General features: G+C 37.4%; 2 protein-coding genes across 6 annotated transcripts in view; one reads left to right on the top strand and one right to left on the bottom strand.

Moving 5' to 3' along the window:
* Positions 1-24554, top strand: part of LOC124181139 (low-density lipoprotein receptor class A domain-containing protein 4-like) — a 68146-nt gene extending 43592 nt beyond the window's left edge. For 3 of the 4 annotated variants that reach the window (XM_046567412.1, XM_046567409.1, XM_046567410.1), the window contains 2 exons: positions 17316-17576; positions 17696-24554. In XM_046567412.1, coding sequence (XP_046423368.1) covers positions 17316-17576; positions 17696-18010 — 576 coding nt within the window. In that variant the 3' untranslated portion in view covers positions 18011-24554. Of the gene's footprint in view, positions 1-427; positions 1365-13632; positions 13810-17315; positions 17577-17695 lie in introns of those variants that run through there. The other variant, XM_046567413.1, reaches the window with a different exon arrangement.
* LOC124181141 lies at positions 11745-14965 on the bottom strand. 2 transcript variants are annotated; one of them, XM_046567414.1, is made up of 3 exons: positions 14895-14965; positions 12932-13436; positions 11745-12761 (listed from the first exon to the last, which is right to left on the bottom strand). In XM_046567414.1, exons 2-3 carry the CDS (start codon positions 13242-13244, stop codon positions 12550-12552), a joined length of 525 nt encoding a protein of 174 aa, XP_046423370.1. In that variant the 5' UTR covers positions 13245-13436; positions 14895-14965; the 3' UTR covers positions 11745-12549. The 2 variants fall into 2 exon arrangements, with proteins under 2 accessions (XP_046423370.1, XP_046423371.1); XM_046567415.1 differs by lacking the exon at positions 14895-14965 and having other exon boundaries at positions 12932-13550.
* Positions 24555-25263: the final 709 nt, after the last annotated feature.

Raw genomic sequence — 25263 nt, 5'->3', positions numbered from 1 at the left:
GACGTTCGGTCGTATGTACGCTCCTGCGAGTTTGTACCCTCGGTTATACCCACCAGCCGTCCTCGCGTCCACGAAACGTCCGTGTTACCCTCTCTCTCTCTCTCTCTCTCTTTCACTCTCTCAATCTCTCTTTATTCGTTACAGGCGCACACAGACGTGCATACCCATGCACGCACCACACGTATGCAAACGCCCGGCGCAACGCGTCTGCGTCGATGATGGCTCCTCGGTGTTCTTCGCCGTCGCGTCTGCGTGTCTCGGGGAATACGACGACGAAGCGAGCGACGTCGTAACCCTCCGGCCGTCGGCGAGCCCGTGGAGGGGGTCCCGAGGGGCGACGAATACGTCGGGGGGTGTATGTTTGACGGCGAGGGGGGCGGGGCGGCGGGCGGGGGGTGGGGGGCGATAGTGCTGCTGCTGTCTCCGGCCGGCGATCGAGGAGACGCGTTCAGTCAGCCGCTGGACTCGACGAGTTTTAGACCTACGGAGGCGGCGCGCGATCGGATCAAAGAGAGGGGAAGTTATTACACGTATCTACGTGTATGTATTTTAATGCGATAAAATAAAATATCGGGAAATAATATGTACCGTTGTACAAACGTGCAGTTTGTACTGGACGAATGGTCGACGAGTGTTGTGATTTAAAAAAAAAAATGTTACCCCTTTTTCGGGTGATTGGAGGAAACTGTCGTGTTTAAGGAAAACGAGTTGATTATATACGGGATATTGGTTTGCAGTTCGGTTTTTATATTCTCGTTTTGATGTTTCGGGGTGAGAAAGAAAGTAAAAAACTCGTTCACTGACTCACTCAACTAGAAGAGATAAAGAGGAAAACGTACGCACGCGAGTGGGATCGTTAGTGTTGATGATTGGTAATTTTTTAAAAGAAAAATCAGATCGAAAGAATTACAAAGTGATTACGGTCGGTTGATCATCGACGTTAATATACTAGTTCTGTTCGGGAAACGACGCGGTGGTTATAAATTTATTCGTTGGGTGCGGATGAAGGGGAATAAGACATACGTCGAGAAGCGTCAGAGAAGCGTCACGACGTTTGTTTGACAGCTGGAGTATCTGCGGCGGATAGTAGATACTACTCGTGGTGGCGAGAATAGAAGAGGGAAGAGAGGAGACGGTGCAGCAGGACGCTCGCCACGATAGCCGGTTGACAGTCGGTTGTACCTAGGCTATTTTTCTTCCATAAATTCGGACGGCAACCTGGCGGCGAAGTTCAAATGAAGCTGCGGCGACGCTGCATGCAGACGCTAGGCGTCTCTGTCAAACAATTGAGGAGAAAACTGATCGAGCTCACGTCTCGGTTACTTCACGTCCAGGCTGCTAAGTCACGCGACATGGCCCTTGTGGTAGGTTCGACGTATACAAGTCTCCGTTTCTTGTCTGTAAACAATTTTTCCGATTCCTCAAAGTAAGCCCAGGGATCGACTGCGCGTAGTGAGATTTAAGAAAAATGAGAGCCGCTGCCACTCTGGCCTGGATATCTCCTAGGCATAGCCCTGATACAGAGATATTCTAGAGTAGCGGTAGAATTATGAAAGTCCAGAGGGAGAACGCCTGTGGAAGGGGGCCGAAGCGCACCGAGGCGCAACTTCCGCCTCTCTTCTTCTTATTCGTCTTCGACTTTTTTTTTTTTTTTTTATTTTACCGTGTCCCGGAATGCCGTGGAACGCGCGAGCTTTCACTCGCGTCGCGTCGCCTCGCATGCGTGCATTCATGCGTGACCGCATCGTTCTCCAACGTTGTACGTCACACACGCGCATCTTTTCATTTTTATCGTATTCTTATTTTTATTACAGCCGCGATGATTTTCTTATTTCTTTTTCTTTTTTTTAATTTTTGATTTTTTTTTTCGTCTTTCTAAAGTTTAATTTGAGAGCAAACTGGAACTACTTTCACACACGCACACATACACACAAAACACGGAAATTTCTCGTTTATTTTCTTTTAATATCACTGTGTGCATACGGTGTATTGTAGAAAGTTGAAGCTAATTGCGCCATCGTGTGAGTTTCTGCATATCGTATCAGGTTGTAGTACGTAGTGGTATTTGCAACGATAGACGCCGAAACAACAAGCCATGGAAATAATGACATGACAGACTGGGAAATTTTACGCGGTTCAAATTAATAACGTTACTTTAACGATGCGTGTTCAGAAAAAAATTCTTACATGGACCCTTAGGATTTTCTTAGATTCAGCTATTAAATAATAACAAAGAGTACATGTTCATATTTTGAAGTAAACTCCTTGGAAGTCGTTCTAAAATTGTTCGAAATTTGAAAGCTCGATGATATTGTTCAGTATAATCTTGATTTACGTGGAAGTTCAAAGTATTCATTCCTACACACACTTTGTTTGAATCTTTTCAACGATATTGAAACGTTGAAAATTTTTCTTATGAACACGTTTCGGTTAATAGTGTTCGTGCAGTTCAGTTCTTGTTGCGGTAAAAGGGGAAAAGTCTATAGAGAAAAAAAAGCATGAAATCACGTACACGAAGAGAAAGAAAAATTTTGTTTCAAATTTCTGTGTGATTTTTTTTTCTTTACGTTCAACTATATAAACAGTGAAAAATCACGATCTTGAGACTGATCACCTAAATACTGGTATAAATAAAAAAAAAAAAAGACTAGGACTTGAAATTGAAGAATTTACCACATCGCACAGGTCTCATATTTTTGTTATTTGTGTGCATTGTTTGTGGCCTTCCTCATTTCCAAACGTTAGTTCTCTATTTTTCCCTTTCTTTTTTTCCTTCTTCATTTTTTAGAGTCCATCGTTTCACCGCCACTCCGTCATACGTAGGCATATATCGACACGGTCAATGTTTGGCTATGTTATAACACGTTCGCCACCTGTTGACTCTGCTCACGCGCCCATTCGCCGCCCAACCGAATGAACGAACGAAAGGGGCAGGGGGGGGGGGAGGTTGTCTGCCGCGTTATGCAACCACCACCACCACCCCCAAATCGTCTATCGCGTCGCGAAAATATCTGCCGTTTTGACGTGCGTAACATTTGTGTGAAAAAAAAAAGAATTTTCTTTCCCTTATTTTTCATCTGTTGGTTTTCTTCTTGTTTTTGCTCACATTCTTTCCTTGTTTTTACCCGCATTTCGTACGACGAAATATACCTATATATGTACTATCGTCGTATACGTGAAAGGAAAGCGATATTTTAACAGTAAATAAAGAGGTTGATAAGTAAGCAACGTTAACGTTACGAAATCTCAGTAAGAAATTCATTATTTTGCAATTTTAGAATGACTTTCGAAGAGTTGGCTTTTTAACAATTGGGTATATTTGGTTCGGTATGGTTTACCAAAGTTCAGACAATTCCGATGATACGGAGTAACGATTTTTCCTGAATATCTATCGTTGTTACAATAACGTTACTAACTTCAACCACATTGCAAATATGCTTCTGGATTTTTCTGTAATATTGATTAACTAGATTTCCGAAATTGTCATCTTTCTGGCGATGTATGTAAATCACATGCTGTACGGATTAACGTATGTATCCGGTAGTCGCGTTGAGAAAATTTAAAATTCAAACGAAGCTGAAGTTAGTAACGTTACCGTATCGAAATGTCGAAAGAAAAATTACTATTATGCACCCTTTGAAATAACTGGAAAAGTTACAAAGTTACAAAATCTGAGTTTGATCACACTTTTGTCAACAGTTTCCTAAAATTGCAACATGACGAGTTTTTTTTTTTTTCTAATCACGCATGATTACAATAACGTTACAAACTTCCCAGCCTGATCAATTCAAGGGGTGGAGGTATACGTGCAAGATCGAGAGAAAGTAAAGAAAGAAAAACGGGGTGGCGGTGAGGCCTGCCGGTCTGGCTTCGAGAGCGTACCTACGGTGTATGTATCTATTATAGGGAAGGAAAGAAGGCCTTGAGGCTCTGGTGCCGTGGTGTTCCAGATTTATCCAGACACAGACTAAGCAAACGGTAACAAACTGTACAAACACCAGTTGGCCCCGTCTAACGACGACACGTGCGTCAATTGCCGCCTCCGCCGCTTTCGCTTCGACACATACAACGTGTGTGTGTGTGTGTGTGTGTGTGCGCGCGCATGCACGTACAATCTCTATATGCCTGTGTATATGTTTTTTCTTTTCTTCTTTTCACCTCCACCCTTCTTCGCCAGCCGATCTCGCCGCTTCTCTGCATACGTTTATAATATAGAATTCGTTTTGTAAACAACAACAACAACGAGAACGGCACAAAAGTATTGTCCTATAGGTTTGTTTTTGTAACAAACTACAAGTCCTAATACTAACTATACACGTGTAGTTGCGGGGGTTTTTTTTTCTTTTAGTTTGATCGCTTCACGCCGTGTCCTGCGTTATATGTACGCATACAATATAAAGCGTTTTATGCTCCGTGAGCAGACCTGTCAAATAAATGTGGTGTGATGTACGGATATGTAGTTACGGACCATAATCGCCCTATAGTTTAATGAAAGTCAAAAGTTACTTAAGGACCTTGACCAACTTTCGAAAGAGTAGATTTGTCATGATATGATAACAGACTTTTTTCGAAGATCGTTCAATTCTCTACAAAAGTGTGTCTGTGAATCTTCTGTTAGCTTTATCTAGTCATACGAATCGGAATGAAGCAACAACCGTATTTCGTTAAGCCCTCAAATTTTAACAGGCGTATTCTTGTACCAAATTGAAACTAAAAAAAATATATATGGGTCATTCCATGTCAAATCGACCAATGGTTGTACTCGACCCCTTTTGTTTTGGATGAAATTTGGTCAGAAGTTTTCATTCATCATACAAAGAAGTTCTGCAAAAAGGAAAAAAATTGAAAATCTTTTATTCAAAAGTTACGCAACTTTTAAAATTCCACTATTTTTCCTGTTTTTTAAACTTATGCTTCAAAGATCTCGAAAACTATTATAATTACTCCAATGATCTGAGCTAGATTTGCAAGGGGATACTCGAAGCTAACAAACAAAAAAATTTTTTTGAAAAAATTTTTCATAAAATCGTTTTTTTGCAGAATTTTGGAATTTACAACATTGTAAAAATCGATGACCGCCATTCAATTTTTACTCCAATTTTTTTCTGGAGTACCTCTAACTGATCTCAAAAGATCCTGAAATTTTTGAGATGGGGTTTTTTTTCAAAAGATATAAATTTTTAAATTTTGAAGAAAAAATTTTTTTTTTCTTTGGCACTGACTGAATGAAACAATGATGAATTCACTTGTAATTCGCAATTTTAAGGCACAAAAATTTATTTTAAGGCCATAGAGTATATGAAAAAATAATTAATATGTCGTTTAAATTCATTTGGTAATTAAATGTACATTTGTATCAGTTAAGAAGTGACATACTCTGCCATCTCATGTTTGCTACGAAAATTTTTCTACTAGATATTTACTGTGAAACTTTCCAGAGGTCTCTATTATCTCTGTGATGGCCGTACTTCTACAATTCACGCAGTTTGTTGTTTATATATCCTTATATATCCTTTTTTTTTGGTAGCTTCGAGTATCCCCTTGAAAATCTAGCTCAGATCATTGCAGTAATTGTAATAGTTTTCGAGATCATTGAAGCATAAGTTTAAAAAACAGGAAAAATAGTGAAATTTTAAAAGTTGCGTAACTTTTGAATAAAAAATTTTTAATTTATTTCCTTTGGCAGAACTTCTTCGTATGATGAATGAAATCTTCTGATCAAATTTCATCCAAAACAAAAGGGGTCGAGTACAACCATTGGTCGATTTGACATGGAATGACCCATATTTATTTTGAAACTTGATTACGCGAGAACCAAATAACGCCTCGACCTCGGCGGATTAGTCGTAGCTCCTTAAATAGTCCTTTAGAACGAATGAAAAAATGACGGAGGATAGGGAAAAAAATAAAATAAAACATGTTATCATAAAAGAAGTCTGAGATAGCGTGCGTGTAGAAAATATATGGTATTAAGTGCCGGGGTGTAATGGCTTTGAAGATAATATCCAAAGTACAATGTATAATAACCTGTAAGAATCGTTCAATTCAATCTCTCCTCTTCTTTCCGCATCGTTCAACCTCTAAATGAATATACCACGGAGTATGTGTAATTCCTACGTACAATAAGGTCACGTGTCGTTTTTGACGAAACGCAATGATCCCGCGTAAGCGAGCTAAAATTTCTCCTACTTTTAATTCGAGTAGTGGTCAATATCTCTACAAATTTTCAACACGATTGTCTCATAGATTAACGAGAAAATCACGGTTAAAGTCAGTACCGGTGACACGTCTTCCCCATACCAGGCCAATAAAACGCACACGTTTTTTGTTGTCACAACTAACTGAGCCGCGCTAATCTGATGAAAAACTAACATTTGACAGAGCAAAAAATTAGAATTTTTTTTGTCTTGGATTCAAACTTTTTCACTCATAGGACTTTTTGATAAACGCACACAAAGTTCAACATTTCTCACGAAATTTCTCGCACGACGGTCGAGAGGGGAGCGTCGCGGCAACGTTGCAGTGAGACTCTGTCGGTTGTATATATATATATATGTATGCACTGTCACATCAACTCTGCGACTGCGCGCGGTGTGTATACATGTACACTACTACATCCATTCTGAGACTTTGCCCACTGCTATCCCCAATGTATTTATATGTACCCTACTATATATGTTCACCAATTAGATTCGGTGACAATATAAATAAAAACGGACAATTTTTCACTAAGAGAAATAATTAATCACATGCTTTTATTCTCAGTCATTTTTATTTGACATCATGTTTTGTTACGCAGATTTATACTCAACGTAGAGTAGAAAAGTAATCTATTATAGAATCTTGGTGATCGGTCAATTGAGTAAACGTATTTTTATCTAACGTTTCGACCCGGATATGGGCCCTCCTCAGAACGAATTATTTATTTAACTGTCAAGAACAACAAAAAATTTTTTTATAAATAATAATACTAGAAGTAATCAGACATTAAATATTGTAGATGTAATACTCTTAGGGCTATTATATATTATTGGTTAGTAAGAACATTTTGATTAATTGAAAAAAGAATGGCTTTAAGTGTTATTTACCTTTTTTTATAAGTAAGTGGACTAAGATGTAGTCGAATTCACAATTTACAATTAGTGGAGACAATGTTCTTTGAGTGACGGAAGTCAATGTCAATCTTCTAGTTATTTTACATGTAGGAGTTAATAGTTGGAAGTCATTAATTAAAAAGATTAAAAAACTATGTTTCTTCACAGTCAGTATGTCATTGTGTTAAAAGGTTTTTAAAGAAGGTCTTTTTAGCGGTAAAATTAATTTGCAAGTGTCCGAGAAGTGGAGGTAGGCTCTTTATGACTATGTTCCACACGTCTAACCAAAAATTATTGTTGGTGGAACCGATTGGGTCAACAGGTGAATAACGACTGATGGGAGAAACAAATATGATCCAGAGTGAAGGTGAACCTAATATAAACAATTATACAGAAAAACAATAAATATTTTGTGAAAAAAAATGATGTAGAAAGAACTGTGTTATGGGGACAAAAAATTTTTTTGTATCTAGTTAAGGTTAAACAATATTTGTTGTATGGGCGGAGATTAGAGGTTTGTAAATATTACTTAAATGTTCAACATCTTGTCTAAGATTAACGGAATTGGTGTGACCTAGAATGTTGCACATTTCAAGTAATAGTCTTTTATAATAATTGTGTTCTTCACAAAGGATGTTTGTATTGTCGTAATTAAAAGTATGTTGTTTATCGATACTATGTTTTGTTAGAGCCGTGTGACGTTCTTCAATCTCATGTACATTGCGTTGGTGTTCCCTGATTCTGGTGTTAAGGTGGCGGCCAGTTTGACCTATATAAACTTGGTTGCAATCATTGCAAGGTATTTTATACACAACATTAGATCGTTTGCCCATGGGGATCTTATCTTTTCCCGTATCAAAAACTAGTTGTAAATCTTTTGAATTTTTTCCAACAAACTTGACATTATGTTTGGCGAATAGGCGGTTCAGAGACTCAAAGAGACCAGATACATGTGGGATGGGGATATATGTAGTAGCAGGTCTATTGTTATCGTCTGCGGGAGCAGAGTCAATATTATTGTCAGGTAAGTTGTTGATGTAGGTGCGTCTCTTATTAATATGTTGGTGTAATAGGCCATGAGGGTAATCATTCCATCTTAGTATATTGTATATGAGCGACAGGTTTTTTTCCTGGAACTCTGTACTAGAAAGTTTGATGGCTCGGTCTACTAGGTTAATGATGGTGCCTATTTTGTAGGACATTGGATGGTGAGAATTAAAATTCAGATATCTTTGTGACCAGGTTTTTTTGCCCCATGGGCAAACGATCCAATGTTGTGTATAAAATACCTTGCAATGATTGCAACCAAGTTTATATAGGTCAAACTGGCCGCCACCTTAACACCAGAATCAGGAAACACCAACGCAATGTACATGAGATTGAAGAACGTCACACGGCTCTAACAAAACATAGTATCGATAAACAACATACTTTTAATTACGACAATACAAACATCTTTGGGAAGAACACAATTATTATAAAAGACTATTACTTGAAATGTGCAACATTGTAGGTCACACCAATTCCGTTAATCTTAGACACGATGTTGAACATTTAAGTAATATTTACAAACCTCTAATCTCCGCCCATACAACAAATATTGTTTAACCTTAACTAGATACAAAAAAATTTTTTGTCCCCATAACACAGTTCTTTCTACATAATTTTTTTTTCACAAAATATTTATTGTTTTTCTGTATAATTGTTTATATTAGGTTCACCTTCACTCTGGATCATATTTGTTTCTCCCATCAGTCGTTATTCACCTGTTGACCCAATCGGTTCAACCAACAATAATTTTTGGTTAGACGTGTGGAACATAGTCATAAAGAGCCTACCTCCACTTCTCGGACACTTGCAAATTAATTTTACCGCTAAAAAGACCTTCTTTAAAAACCTTTTAACACAATGACATACTGACTGTGAAGAAACATAGTTTTTTAATCTTTTTAATTAATGACTTCCAACTATTAACTCCTAACATGTAAAATAACTAGAAGATTGACATTGACTACCGTCACTCAAAGAACATTGTCTCCACTAATTGTAAATTGTGAATTCGACTACATCTTAGTCCACTTACTTATAAAAAAAGGTAAATAACACTTAAAGCCATTCTTTTTTCAATTAATCAAAATGTTCTTACTAACCAATAATATATAATAGCCCTAAGAGTATTACATCTACAATATTTAATGTCTGATTACTTCTAGTATTATTATTTATAAAAAAATTTTTTGTTGTTCTTGACAGTTAAATAAATAATTCGTTCTGAGGAGGGCCCATATCCGGGTCGAAACGTTAGATAAAAATACGTTTACTCAATTGACCGATCACCAAGATTCTATAATAGATTATATACGAGGTCGAGAATTCTTATTCATCAGTAGAAAAGTAAATTATGCAGCGAATAACAAATCCAAAACTGAAGAAAATCTTTATAACGGCATAGATCTTTCGTCTTACAAATGTAACAAACTATCACAAGCATATTACAGCTTTCACTCGTTCGCGTAAATCAATTTACGCTAACTAACGTTCTTTGCAAGAAAATCAGTAAGAGCCAGTAATATTCTTTTACTATCGGTGACTAGAGACTTCTTATTGATTATTCGTTCTGATAATAAATTAACGACTCCATTTTTTCCACTAGTTTTTTGAACTTCTTTCAGTCCGTCGTACGTAATTCCAGCGCTGGCCATTTTTTTGAGCATTCCTGCCGATATAACATTTTTTAACGGCTCCAAATAAGGCAATGCCATCGCAACTTTTATGTTATGTATGCAATTATTTAATCTTTCAATAAATCGTTTGCATGTTGTAAAGAAACTGGCAATGTCAATAGCAACAACGCTGAGTTGTTCCAGTATTTCTACGTCATATAATGCATCGTGAAAACGTGTGTTGGTCTTTAAATTTAGAATATCTTCAGCTAATTTCTCTAGCTTGAACATTCCTGGTCCCTTTCGCTCGAGATAAATTTTTTTCAATAATGGCAACGTATCTGAAAAGCCAACGACAACTAATTGGAAGTCTTCAGTCATCGAATGACCGTTGACAGCAAGGACTAAACGTGTTGCATCAAATGTGGCATTGTGAGCAACAAGTAGACAAGGTTTTTTAAATAGTTTTAAGAATTCATAAAAAGCAACCAGCGCATCTTTAATGGGGATTGAATCAACTCTTTGACCATGTAAATGCAATTCTCCTGCCACATTGTTCAACCCAGTAATTGCAGATGCTCTCGCGTCTACTACTTGCGTTGGATTTACATATGAGCAGAATCTGAAACTCTAAGACTTAGCTGCAATTTGCAGTATGTCTGAAGAGTGAGACAATCCAGAAGTTTCGAGGTCAAAATATATTACTTCGTAGTTGTCGGGAATTAATTTTAAAAGTTTGTTTTCGGACGGATCAGAGTAATTTGTACAAGCGATGTCTGTGTCAAACTCTAAACCACAATCTGACTGATATTGCACTCCTTCTGCTGTTTCACGTTTTTTTCGTAAATTTTCCCTGTCTACGCGCAATTGCTTCCGTCTAGCTTTTGCAGCGGGCAATTTCTCTCGAGTTGATCTAGCTTTTCGTATTCCATCGCTTCTTTTCGCCAATTCTGATGTGAAGACACCCGGTGTCATTTGTGCCTTTTTTCTCACATCACACACATATTTTTCACCTTCATTCAGAGAACAAACACAAGCTGCATAGCGATAATCGCACGATTCGCGCAAAGAAAAACAGTCGCACTTACGTGCTTTTCGAGCCATCATTGAGTTCACACTCTCGTTAGTTTGGCTGGACGCACGTACTGCAAATTTCGAAGCATTATCTGCATATTTCTTCAGCAGTTTCATCAATTGCTCATATAAATGACTATTTTTTAATTGCACTCTATGTTGGCCATTTTTTTCTGAACTACATGCGCACCATATTCCACAATTTTTGTGGTTATCAAAAAAATGATCAGGCAATTTACGCAATGGAGCTGCAAGATCGGCGGTCTTTCCTTCATTCTGCGCGCAACAATACGCAAAACAAGTTTTTATATGCTTAATGACATTTTTTCCTCCGAGTTCAGAGAAACGAGAACGCAGTGCATATAACTCGTTAGAAAAATTTTTCGTCAGATGATTGGAATCGGCCAGCTTGAAAATGTGCTGAGATCTCTCTCGGCGTATTGCTGCTATCGTTTAACAGTCTTCATCCCCGATGACAACTCGAATGTCAAGCCCTGCCTCCTTGAGAATACTGCTCCGATTGGCTAATTGAGCTCCAACAGACGCTTTCATGGCCTTGGCGCTGCCATCATAATTTTGCCGACAGTCATGACCTTCTTTTGGATATCCTAGATCGCATTTTTTGCATTTACGATTGCGCGTTGCGAAATCTAATATTTTATTGCTGAGGAGCCCGATTATTGCGCCGTACCCGTTCAGACTATCGTAGCTGCGTCCGTTACCACGCTTACTGCATCCCATGTCATACGATACAATTATATTTATGACATGACTCAGGGCGTTATCAAAATCTAGTCTATCGGTATCGACGGTCTTAGGCCGCATGAAGTCTGCGAGGGGGTAAATTTCGTCCGATATTTCCTGAGGCCTAAAAATTTTGAATAACAAAAAAAACCAATCACAATGCATTTTCCACCTTTCGAGTTTTCTTATTCTGTATGTGTTACATTTGTTTATTTTTGTATTGGTCTTGTACATTTCATACTATATTAGAGATTGAGAGGTTCGAGGTTTGGTGTAATCGCTGTATATTTTTTTATTCATATAATTGTTCAATATTATTTTCATTTGTCTATTATAACGTTTGGTGTGTGAATAAAATTTTTTTTATACAGATCTCTGTTTCAAATCACTAAACTAATGTATTCATTCACGAATACGATATTGTTGGAATTATGACACTGAAGTTTGAAAAGTTGAGGTCCAACGAAAAATACGTTTTTTTTTAAATTGTTCGTTCAGTTTCAAAAACCATGAAAATTTTCGTACCGATTTGTCTTCGGATCTTGAAAACAAATCGTTTTATTGTCCTGACCAAATATTGAATGAGAATCTCGAGCTCGACTCAAGAAAAAACAGAATTCCGTTGCATTCCAACGATGCAAACTTCACCATGGTTTGGAATTAATCATTGAAATCTAACAGCATATTTGTATGTACAATTCATGCTGCGAGGTGCTTACAACCACTTATTAATTTAATGCCAAACTTATTGACTTATATACAATTGAGTAAGAAAAATTATCAATAGATTTTTGACATGAATAGTACGAATTCAGGTACGATAAAACGGAAATTTTATACGGAACTATTATTTTATGATAATACTGCAGTATCCTTGTTTGTTGTGCAATAATTCCACCAATATCCTTTTCATGAAAAAAATCTTAGTTATGCCATTCAAGAGAATGAAATGTTTTGTCACAATGACAGAGAGCTTACAATTTATCACGCAGCGTATCGATATGCTCTATGACTAAATTTCGTTTCTCCGCTGCTGCACCTTGGCAACTGTCCTTGGCAGCTTTTTCGATGAGTGGACCAATTTCACGTTCATACCGCTTGTATGTTTCCTCACTCAAGACCGGCATATCTATGCACATTGCAATTTTCCTCAGTGCATTGCATCCTGCTCCGGAGTGAACGGCACCTATGAATTCGCAGTTTGAGGTTAGGTTTTGAGGTTAGATTCTCATTTCCAATGACAAAATTGAAAATATTCACTTTATGTATGCATAATTGATTAGTTATGAGGAGAAAATATCGAAGAGCAGATAATAATTGCATAATAACGATGACCGTCGTTGAAGTGTGACTTGCTTGAGTGGCATTTCGTTAGCGTGAAGCAAGTATCACATTTCATAGTCCAAATGTAGTGAAAGCCCATTGTTCTTTCTTTCACGATATGATTAAATGCCAATTGTTTTTTACAATTGCTGCATATCATGTTTTTGTTGACTTCATTAGGATCGATCAATCGCATGCCACGGAGGATGGTCGTTGGTTTTTCGACACGTGCCACATCTGGCGTTTCTTTATTCCGCTCAATGAGCTTCAATCTACCAGCAACCACGGTCTTTTTTTTCCATTTCCCTTTATACCGTACCAAATTTTCTGTATTCACTTTCAACATAACCACACTTTTGTTTCGTAGAAAAATCACAGTACGCACAACGGTCTCTGGTATACACACGGTACTAGCGAGTCCGTGGCGGCCGACGCTGCGGTGTTGCCACGACCGGTCTCCGCGCGTCGTTCATTGTGTGCGCCTATCGATGTAGTCATGGGCGAGTGTGAGTGAACTGTACTAGATCAAAAGTTGACGCTAGATTCGGGAAATCGCGTATGCAGAACATTACTTTTCTCGTCCTTGAATAGCATGTCAGTCGTTTATAATAAACATATATGCATCAATACATAAGATTGAATCAATTGAGATCCTACGACTGATTTTATTTTTGAATTGCAATTATTGAAAAATACAGCAAGTGGATTAACTTTTGGAACCGTTCGGTCCGTAGTTATGCCTTAAGAGGTCGAGTCTCGAGGAACGGACACCAGCCGAGATCTTCTATAGTTGCGCGTCGTCTCCGGCCTTCGGTGTCGCGTATTTTACTCAAATGAGGAGTGGGAGGAGCTTGGGAGGCTTTGCGATAAAGACCTACTGTATTTTATTGCCGTGTTATACGTACGTTATGGTAGGTATAATATGTGCTGGATACATAAATGTTGTATATTATTTTGATCTCATGTACAATATATAAGAGGCGAATTGTATTATGTGTAATAGAATATTCCTCAATTTTATATTGACGAATTAAAAATTATCTCGCATCCTTTCCTCGTTGTCTTCAAGTCGCAGTTCCTCCGACGAACCGAACATCAACAAAATCGGATGAAACGACAGCGAGATATTATCACGGCTTCGTGTCGTTAAATGATAAGCGCGAATAGAGCGAGTAGAAACTCCGATACCTGCGGATCGGTTTAATCGAATTAAACGCGCGACGACTCTCGTTGGGCTCGTCTCGATATCGGAGACGGTAAAATCGACGTCGTGTCGTTTTTCAATTTCCCAATTTGAAAAACTGTCGCCCGTCTCTTGAAGGCACAGCACTCACTCAACGCGATTATCCGTTGAAAAAACGATTATCTATATATACATATATACAATTATACACACACATTGTTCACGCAGTACGTTATGTCTATGGCTCATCCGCGTGTCAAAAGGTCGCGCAATTACTCAGCGCTTGTTGTTCCTTCCTTTTTTTTCCACTATTCATTATTCACTGCACATTTACTGTAGGTATACACGAAATCCTTGGCCGACAGTCATTGACGAACATTACAATGACGACCGGAACATGGGTAACTGATGTGTGACCGTGTGCATATATCCATAAATATAAATCTCATTCGACGTTGAAGAGAATAAATGTGTAATCAATGATAAATAACAAATCACGTGAAACGCGAACTTCGCTAGCGTGTTCTCGTCTCCCCTGCTGACTGTTTAAAACGTTTTAGATTAGAGATATTTAATTATCATGCTGTGGCTACCGGATCAGAAGATATCGAAAGATTTTTGCTCGCACTCGGAACTCTGTCATCGTTTACGCACACATCTATGGGTATATATACATAAATATGTATTATACATGAGCGATGGAGAATATCTAATATCTCGGTGGCGTTCGTGCTTCGCGCAACTCGATAATAGAAAATACACTCCGTATGAATGAATGAATGAATGAATGAAAGAATGATGCCGGTCTATTACGGGACGGCCGTCTCATCCTCGGATACGATGCACCAGATGCACCAGAGGCCATCATCGCCGGAACTAAACCAAACTCAACGGTTGCGTTGCGACCTGGCCGATCAATAAGTACAGTCCCGTTGCCGCTTGTGCTGCTACTGCTGCTGGTGGTGCACTTAATTTCCCTTTTTCTCGCGCCACGCGGCCCCCCCCCCCCCCCCCCCCCCCCCCCCACTGTTTTAATACTGCTGCACAACGCTGCAGGACGAATGATAAAATCTTACATCCACGAACAAGAAGGGGTGTCGCTGCGTTTGGATGATGCATGGATCGGGTACGTCTGACGCACCCCGCAGTGTTGGAGTCGGTTGTATATTTTCCTGACCCCATCGCTAGTCGCTCTCAAACCGGCGTTATGGGGTCGACGAGAGATGCTGCACTCTCACTCTCTTCTTTCTCTGCGGATAAGAGGGAAGCGACGGTGAATCACGGACCGTGAGTCAGAATTTTCTAAACTTCTACCGTTAACCGCGCTGGCTGCGTACAATCCTCGAAAATCTCTCGGATCAATCGTGATGATTTTTCCATTATTCGAGCAGAAGAAGAAATCCACACTCTGAACGCCTTCTCCGGAGGATTATCATATTCATGTCTTTTAATCACAGGTAACAGCGAGTTTGAAGTCTTTGAGTTTCCAATTTCGTGGTGCAAGCCACTGGTCAGGGAAAACCGGGAAGTTAGGCAAAAGACGAAGTATTCTATGGCGGTGTGATGGAACGGTAAAGAAGAAAGGTTTTCTCACGAAATTCAAAGAATACTTAGTTTTTTCGTGCTCGGTTCCATGACCATTAAATAGATCATAAACATGTTTTTGAAAACGTATTTACTCGAAGCTTTGTTTGTTAGACACTCGAAATGGCGTTATTGGTTCGAATTTTAGTCAGGGAAAAATCAAGGAATTTTTTGTACCCACCATGAATTCACGCACGGGGCTGGCTGCGAATCCGTTCAAGTATTTGGTGTGAAAAATTAATTCGGCATATAAGCGGTTAAATCGCTCAGTTGTTGACGTGGTTGGCTTTCAATTTTTGGGTCTTTGACCTCCCCTGTAGAAAAGCATATGGGAACGAAGCTCCGCCTCTCCACGCGTTGCCACTAGTTGAACAAACAGATATTGTTATACATGTAGCGTCCAGGGAGTGAGAGTGAGTGAGTGTGTTTTTCGAAAAATGGTTGTACAAAGATTTGCGAAACTAATGTACACGTATGTATGTATGTATTTTTGCAACTCTTGTATTGTTCGTGTGTAATTCCGCCGCAGCCGTGCGGTATAAAGGAGAGAAAAGAGGTATACATATAATCTGTTTGGAGCCTTCTATCTTTTAGAGACTGCATTTGCAGTTATAGAGTTGCGCGTGTGGGTTTTAGACTGAGTTAGTGAGTTAGCCGGGAGATTGCGAAGTCGGTATCTGCTTGCACGGACAGTTCTCATCGTTTGTGTCGACTGCTGCAGGCCCGTGTGTATTTATCATTATGCCTGTGTGTTATCCGTTATCGTAGCCAGACGTTATAACGACAGCAACCGGGCAGACTAGTTGGACGACCACAATGACCGACGAAACAAGCTTAAATAAAAACTAATCACGATCGAGCGGTTCTTTTTCTTTTAACTTTTTTTTTCCATTCTATTATTACCACTCTTATAGTATTGTTCTCCTTCATCTTGCCACATTCACAATGCTGCTCGCTCTTACGCGTGCAGAGCACTTATATTATACATACCTATATTATTATACACCGCGAAACTGATAGTCAAAACACACTGCGATATCTCGCCGTATAACGTCTGCCTTAACTGCGTGTTGTCGTCTTTTTGAACGGACAGAGACCTCCATTGATAACCCTGGAATTCATTGCAACTGTGGACGAATGGATGTATGTACGTATGCATGTCCTTGGGTTTTTGCAACCGAGTCTCTATTTCTCTCTTTCACACACTTTCTGCAATCTCTCTTCGAGAGTTCAGGTACCTCATACTTGACGCACATCGCCTGCTGAACGTGTGTCTCGTACGATACGCAACAATATTCAGCTTTTATGTGCCTACATTTTATTATAGTCTTCCAGCGGCGACTAATCAGCAATATTAACGTCCTTTACCTCCTCCGCCTCCCCTTGTAATCTCGCGTCTAATAATATACACATATATTATCGTCTGCGCACGCCATAGTGCGTATAGCATAAATATCATGAGATCGCAGATCCGCAATCACTAATCGAGGGTAAATCTTATATACGTACATAGTTCTATCGGGTCGTCGGAAAAATGAATGTGAGAAAGAATGAACGCGTACCTCTAATCGTTACATTACACTTCCTACCTCGCAATCAGTTTTTCATACTCCCGATTACCGATCTTTCAAGTATGTCGTTATATTTCAGATGCTGTCGGTTAGCGGTGGAATGGAGGTGGGAAGCGGTGGTCGAGGAGGTCGCGGCGGGCTCGGGGGAAGCCTCCAGGAGGATGGACCGACCTCGAGAGTAGAAAACGACGTCGTCGCCGCGACGAAGGATCGGGCGGTCAGGGCGAGCAGCGTACGCCAGGATCTGGCCCTGGACCTTCCGCCCCGATTGCAGCTACCCGACGGCGAGGAGCGACCTTACGGAGCGCACGCCGGACTTCATCTTCGCGACCCCGAGCAGGTGAGGAATCGCAGGTTGTTGAAATTTGCAGAGCCGTTTGGTCCCCCCCCCTCCCCCCCTTCTTCCCTTATCTTCTCTTTGTTTCTCATTTTTAATTCTCCGTCGTCGGCTTGTTTCAGGAGAGTGAGATTTACCAGAAGTGCGTTAGGCCGCCGCCAAATCGGACAGTATTCGACAGTGAGAGTCCGCCTGCTTACAGGAGTCAGGCGGCCCTGCTTGACGCCCCGGACAGAATAGTGCGGTGTCACAGTGCCGGCAGTTCACTCCTCAAAGTATTCAGAAAGTTTCCAAACTCCGGTAGTTCGACGCCCTCGGTTATCGTGCCGAGGAGGCCAACCCTTTCCAGCTACTCAGAGTCGAGTAGTAATCTGAGTAATTTGTCTAGTCTTACGGTAGTGCCGTGCGAAACTGACGAAACTCATCAACACGTCTGATCCTTGGCGGTTGTGTGCTCGCGCACGATTACTTCTTGCCTGGGTTTAAGTAAAAAATTTTATTACGCTGTTGTCGCCCCGCCGTCGATGATAATTATGCCGTCGATGTGGCTGCGCTTGGCTTAGTTGTTCCTAATTATTTGAGTTTCAACGTTCAACGATGATCACGAAACGGCCGCGGCAAGAGGTGGCGGAAATTAACGAATAAAAGGCTGACTCCCAATCAACTCTCATCACAAAATAATAGTTAAAGGATTATCACACTCCGGCAGAATGATTTTCTCAAGTGAAAGGAATACTGAGAAAAAAGAAGAAAAAGATGGTGATGAAGATAGAGAGCAGAAAAAGGCACGAGATGTCTGAAATTTCGATTTTCTTCCCTTCGTCCCTTCGACGTAAGTCAAGGAGGAAAATGAGACCGTGACAAATTTTACGCGACCACGAGGCAAGATTGTAATTGCTGGATGTGAGATTTTTTTGTCTTATTTGCATAAATTCATTATGTGCACGTGTATGTAATATTGAAATAACCAAGGTGCAGGTGTAAAATACTGTTAAACGACGCTAAGCCGAAGATGCAGATGTAATAATGATAATTGTGAAAATTTTATTCTTGATTCCTTATATTAGGGAATTCATAACGATGATGATAATAACAACAATAACAACAACAACAACAACAACAACAACAACAACAACAATAATAATAATAATAATAATAATAGTCGTAGTAATAATAATTATTATTGTAATGATAATTACGTATGATGAGCGAAAGGGAGAGAGCGAAAGAGAAAAGACAGAAAGAAAAAAAGGTAATAATAATAAAACCTAAGTTCATTCTGACAGAGTCAAACTTATGGTATATATTATTATTATTATTATATATATATATATATATGAAGTAATTGAATATAAATAAAATAAAGTAATTGAATTTTATTCTCCATATTTCTCAACCTCCAATATCGGTGCATATTTTCTCATATTTACTAAAACAATGCTAAATAATAGGGAAAAATACATTACATACATTCATGCATACATAAAACCTGTAAAACTGTATTACCTATTTCGTTACGATTAATTAACAACATTACGAGCTGGCTTCAAATCTCGTTTTGTTAGTAGTAGATTTTTTTTCATTCCTTTCATTTCTTCTTTTTCTTTTGACGTTGAATCTGTTTGCTAATAGGTATAACGAATTAAAATTTGGCAAAGAGAATAAGAAGAAGGAAAGAGTAGAAAAAAAATTGAGAAATGAAACTTGTGAGATGGCATTATGAGTTGGAAAAGTGACGAACGATCGCAAAGAACTGTCGGAGACGGAAGGGGTTCGACGTTCTTTTTATATTGGTTTTTCTTTTACACATTGCAATCCAGATACTCTGCTGACGCGTATTACGAGTTGCTGGGGTGTACGATAATAGCTTAATTACACATGAGAGGCCAGTCTATTAATATAGATCTCAAAACAAGTCCAAAGTTACAGTAGAGAAAACGGGAGAGAGAGAGAGAGAGAGAGAATGAAAATTGTATTAATTAGGTAAAGAAATGAGTGAAAGAGAGATAATAAAATTGAAACCTACGACAGTGTAAATAGATATAATTATTGATGGATGAGTTTGCCTGACGCGCGTATTTCTGCTGTCACCGTCGCTCAGCCTGTGATCTTTGGTTATTCCTATCTGAAAAGGGAAGAAGTAGCGAGCGAGTGTGGATGTGAATGACAGGTGATATGTCAGAAGAAGAAAAACACATTCGATGATCGAATATATCAATTATTTTAATTACACATACAAGATCGAAGAGAAAATGAGGAGAAAGAAGAAAAAAACTGGCGAAATACGTGATGTATCGGATGACGGATGGGGACGTGCTTGGACGATTGTCGAAATACTCTGGTGTTGACGTATTTTTCCATTGAAATGAACGAATTTGAGAGAAGAGAAATTGGATAAAGGCGTAAATTAAATAAAAAACTAAATGAATTGAATAAAGACTTAGAAAACAAAAAATCGTTGATTGGCATTGCAGTCGCAGTTTATAGCATATATAAATATATATATATATATTTAGCAGAAATTACGATATCGATTTTCACCCGTGAATATTCGAATACGTACGCAGAGAAACGTACGAGAATAAATTGAACTAATAAGTGAATAATGATGTTAATAATAATAATGATAACGATAATAATAATAATATTAATAGTTATAATGATTACAATAGTGATTACATTACGACAAATGTTGCGAATGTTTCTGCGAGCAAAATACGAACGAAAGGAGGTAAATTGTTTCGGAAGTAAGATCGGCGGGAACAAGAAGGTGAGAATAAAATACATAGTATGAAAAATATGGAAAGACAGATGAAATGAGGAAATCTATGTAGTGCCAAGAGCAAATAAAAAGTAAAACATTGTAAATATTAAGCTAGGTAGTTCAATAACAATATGATTCTCCGATGAAAAAAAGAATATATATGTACATATACGTGTGCACATACACGCATATGTGTCTGTGTATATAAGCTGATACGTATAGGTATAATAAAGTGATTAAAGGTAAAAAGAAAACAAGAAAAAAAAAAGAAAAGAAAAGAAAAAATGAGTCAACAGAATACAAGAAATGAATAAATAAAGACGAATGACGGCAAACGATGAACGTACCACACCAGACGGAGTCACTGCGAAACATAAACACGAAAACACACATTCTGAAGCTGGATGTCAGATGTTTACGGTCTACGGAATATAATACGAAATACAACGTCACAGTTGATTGAACTCTTCTTTATTTTTTCTTCTTTCTTTTTCAGGCTCTTTTACTTATTTTCTATAATTCGATTGAATATCTCATAACGTACAATTCGCTCACGAATTGTTGGTTTTTCTTAAATTATTCACTACACCTGAAGATGAAGTAATTTCTGTCTATAGCTCCATCACACACAGGATTACCATTATTCACTTCGGCCGCCTTGTGATGGCGCACCTTGCTTCTTGACATTCTTATACAATATCCTGGTATCTTCATAATTATTATTATTAATAACGTTAATATTATTATTCTTATTACAATTGGTGATAATAATACTAATTTTATCATTATTATTTTTTAATGGGCAATACTATCATTATTACTATTATTATTATATGCTATTATTATTATTATTACTATTGTTATTACGAAAGTATAGGCCACAGTTCCGATCAAACGGACTAACTATGCCTTGACAAAGATGAATTTGAAATGAATAAATGAGTAAATAAATAAATAACCGAATTAATCAATAAAAGCGACTGATCGAAAAACGCGTTTGTAAGTCTTGTTCTTTCGATTTTCTTTTGTTTTTTTCCGTTTTTTATTTTTGACACAAAAGGTTTCCTCTATCTAGTATTTCTCGTTAGCGTTACTCTGAATAGCGTTGCCCGTGTATAAATTATTGCACAACAATAGAAAATGTAAAATAAGCAGGTCAACGAGGGAGGGAAAAATAGACGTACCTCTGATATATCGACATCATTTATTTTAGTGTTATTTAATTTTTTTGTTTGCTTTTCTTCTTACATGTACCAAGAATTGCACGATCAATTACAGGGCTTACAAGTACCAATTATGTGAACATCAGATAATAAAAATTTCAAAAATTTGTGTAACACTAACTTGGATTCGAGGAACCGGAAGCCAGTGAAAAAAATAGTTCTTTCTATTTTCTCTCTTATTTCCTCCGTACAGGAAAAATGTACAATTATCTCATCTCCGACGATGAATAACGACGAGTCTTGGGATAGATGAGCAAAATAAGTTAAATCAGGTTACTGCCTTAAGTAAGGAGCAAGTATACTCGGGAATGACTAGGCCCTCGCTTTCTTGTCACTGGTAATTGATTGTGAAATTTTAATATGCAACACAGTCGGAATAAAAAATGAAAGGAAAAAAAGCTAATAATATACATTTTACAGTTATAATAGTCACGTGACATTATCAGCAGCACTGTTAATAATTTTACTACCGTCACCGCTTCTTATATTACACATTACGATTTTTTTTCTGTGTAAATAACGTTAAAAATATCATCATCGTCATCACCTTCAGCATCAGCATTACCATCATGGTCATCATTGTTGTAAGTTGTTGTTGTTATTGTTGTTGTTGTTGTTGTTGTTGTTGTTGTTGTTGTTGTTGTTATTATTATTATTAATATTACTACTGCTGCTACTGCTACTCTACTACTTGTAATTCGAAATTCTGAGTACATGTTACATGGCGCGATATCAGGAGGCATAGTTTGCAACGATGAAGAAACCCAGTATTGTGTAATATTTCCTCAAAGCGAAATTGGAGCGATAATTTTTATCCTCGTTTTTTGGGTTTTTGGGGATAAACAATCGATACAACTTGTTATAGTTTTAATTAATCAACTCATCTATTGGGTTAGACCATTAAAATATCTACTTGATTCGATCGAAGAAGGAAAACATGGTGTTTCAGGCGATTAATGGCGTTCGAAACGAGTTGTACATATAGTGGATTGATTATGAATTTTTGACGCAAAGGGTACGAACAATTGCCTTAATGTCTGTAATGCAAAAAGAGATAAGGAAAATATCGACCCTCGTCAAATATAGTTGACGAAAATTAAAAGAATACCAGACTGGCGTTTTTGGCGAAACAAGTTTTTTCAAGTTATAAATTTACGATAGTGATAGTTGAACTGAAACTATTGACGATCGTAAATGTAATAATGATTATTATAATAATTATACTAATAATATGATACATTTGATATATTAACGATAACAAGAATAATGATAATGAAATACGCATAAACCGCGGAAAAAGAGCAGCAGCTGAAACTTTTTATAATAGGAAAAATTCGCTCGTTGTTGCGCAGGAACATTATGATTATATATATATATTATATATATATATCCACGCATATGTGTCTATATATACAAATTTAATATTCGATCATAGTTATGATTTTATAATTAAAGTACTAAGAAACAAATTACTAGGGGTAATAATAATAATAATAATAATAATCACAATAATAATAATAATAACAATAACACTAGTAGGAATACAAATCTGTAAAAAATATCTTACGACGTGAGACAGCGGCTATCTACTTGTGATCAAGATGTTTCCGATACTATTGTGATTCCCCCAAAGAGGGGGAGAGACAGAAGAAGATTACAATTAAGTGAAGATTACAAATAAAAATAAATAAAAACGAAGACGTGTTCCAAATTTCCAAAGCGAACTCTCGTATTAAGTGGTGTGTAACTGGAATAGAAAAACTAGGATAAAGAAACAAAAAAAAATTTGTTATCTTATAATAAATAAATATTAGAGGTGAATAATTGAACCGATGAAATGATGGTGATTCGTAACTATTATATAATTCTTATTGAATACAGTATATTATATATATATATATATATATAATACATACATACATACATATATATATATATATATATATATATATATATATATATATATACATATATATAGAGAGCGAGAGAGAGAAATGTATACACAAACATGTATATACCGAGTAATCAATTAATTTCCGTTGTCTTCGCAGCTTTGAAAAAGAGAAAAGAAAAGAAAAAAAAAACAAGAGGCTTTATTCACTCGTATAATCTTCCATTCTTTGTTTCTCTGTTATCTTGCATGGATCCCCTATATCTGACTGCCGACTGAAATATATATATATATTTTTTTTTTTAAAGAATATAGACACAGACACACACACGCGTGTGTATATTATATATTTAAATATAAGTATGTATGTACTAAGTTGTATCCTATATCATTGCACAGACTCGCGCAGAACTGATGTAAAGAATACCTATACGCATAAGTGGAGCCGAGATTAGTAAGAATTGAGGAAAATATTTATAAAACAGGGGAAAAAAGAATCAAAATCCGTACCGCCGCTTGCAACTTATCCATCAATCTAACTTACGTATTTTGTATTTATTTATTTATTTATTCATTTGCTTGTCTATTCTTACCTCCTGCAGTAACAGAAGAGGGCAACTTCTTCATTACTTTCTTTGAAACTATTCCGCTCTCTGATGTTTAATGGCTTTCGATAACCTGACTCATTGACTCATTAAACTTGAACTTATACGCACCACGTAGTTATATTAATTAATCGATGAATTAATAAATAGGTAAATAAAAAAAAAAAAAAAAAACATGCCTGTCTACGTATATAACATATTGTGTACATATATTTCAACGAAATGGTGATGGCCATTTGCTTGATAAATTATGGTGCGGGAGAAATTTCTTTCTTATCCGAAAACCCCTCCTGGAGTCCCTTTATACGTATAACAATATAGAGAAAAAGTTAATAAAGAGAGTAAAAACGTGAAAAAGTCGTATTGGTGGCAGGCTGCAGCGTTTTCACAGAAAAAAAATTATATTTTGAAATATATTATTATTCGGTGTAAAATTATAATGACAATTATATTAATATCACGCAGTTTTCTACAAAATAAAGAAAACCATATTTGAAACGAGTATTATTATCATGACCATCGTCGTCATTATTATTATTATTGCTGATATTGTTACGACAAATTACTTTATCATTCAACATTTTGATAAGTCCTTATACCATGGTTAATAATTTATTAATTCTAATTTAATGAAAAAAAATTAGTGAAGCGACCGCGTCTGATGGTTCGAGCTCACGCCTCCAGATGACAGGCCGGAAGTTCTGTATTTTGGCGCCTCTCGTGTTCGTCTGCGCAACTAACTTTTTATGACCCACCGGTAATTGCACGATGCGCACAAGTTCAAATTTCCAATAGTTCATAGAGTCACCGCTATTGTGCGCGCGAATTTTTTTTAATGTTTCAAATCCAACTTCTCGAAAATTTTTCTTTGCATTATTCTGAAACTAGGCACCTGATGTTTAATCGCAACGCAATTTTCAGTAATTATTTTCAATATCAAACTGGACAAATTTCTTGTAACCCTTACTTCGATTGAAGATTGTTCCTTTTTCTTCCTTGGCATTAACATGTTTTCATTTTTTATTAACACCTGACGACTATCGTATCACCTGGCCGCCTTACAGGAATTGTGCGAATAATTTCCTCTCACTTTCCCCGTTCGCCCAGAGTCTAATATTGGTACGTACGTGTGTATAAACTTATAATGTAATTCGTATATTTAAATGGTTTCGGCTATTATTAAAACGAACATTCAGCTGATTATTGG

The sequence above is a fragment of the Neodiprion fabricii genome, chromosome 4 (assembly GCF_021155785.1).
Source record: "Neodiprion fabricii isolate iyNeoFabr1 chromosome 4, iyNeoFabr1.1, whole genome shotgun sequence".
In the NCBI taxonomy this organism is placed as follows: Eukaryota; Metazoa; Arthropoda; class Insecta; order Hymenoptera; family Diprionidae; genus Neodiprion; species Neodiprion fabricii.
The sequence above is the reverse complement of the archived record's forward strand: the minus strand, read 5'-3'. Positions and strand labels throughout refer to the sequence as shown.

Coding starts and splice junctions, on each gene's coding strand:
- LOC124181141 (XM_046567414.1), bottom strand. CDS start 13,244: ATGTTGAAAGTGAATACAGAAAATTTGGTACGGTATAAAGGGAAATGG. Junction 12,762..12,931: donor GCTAACGAAATGCCACTCAA/GCAAGTCACACT, acceptor GCGAATTCATAG/GTGCCGTTCACTCCGGAGCA.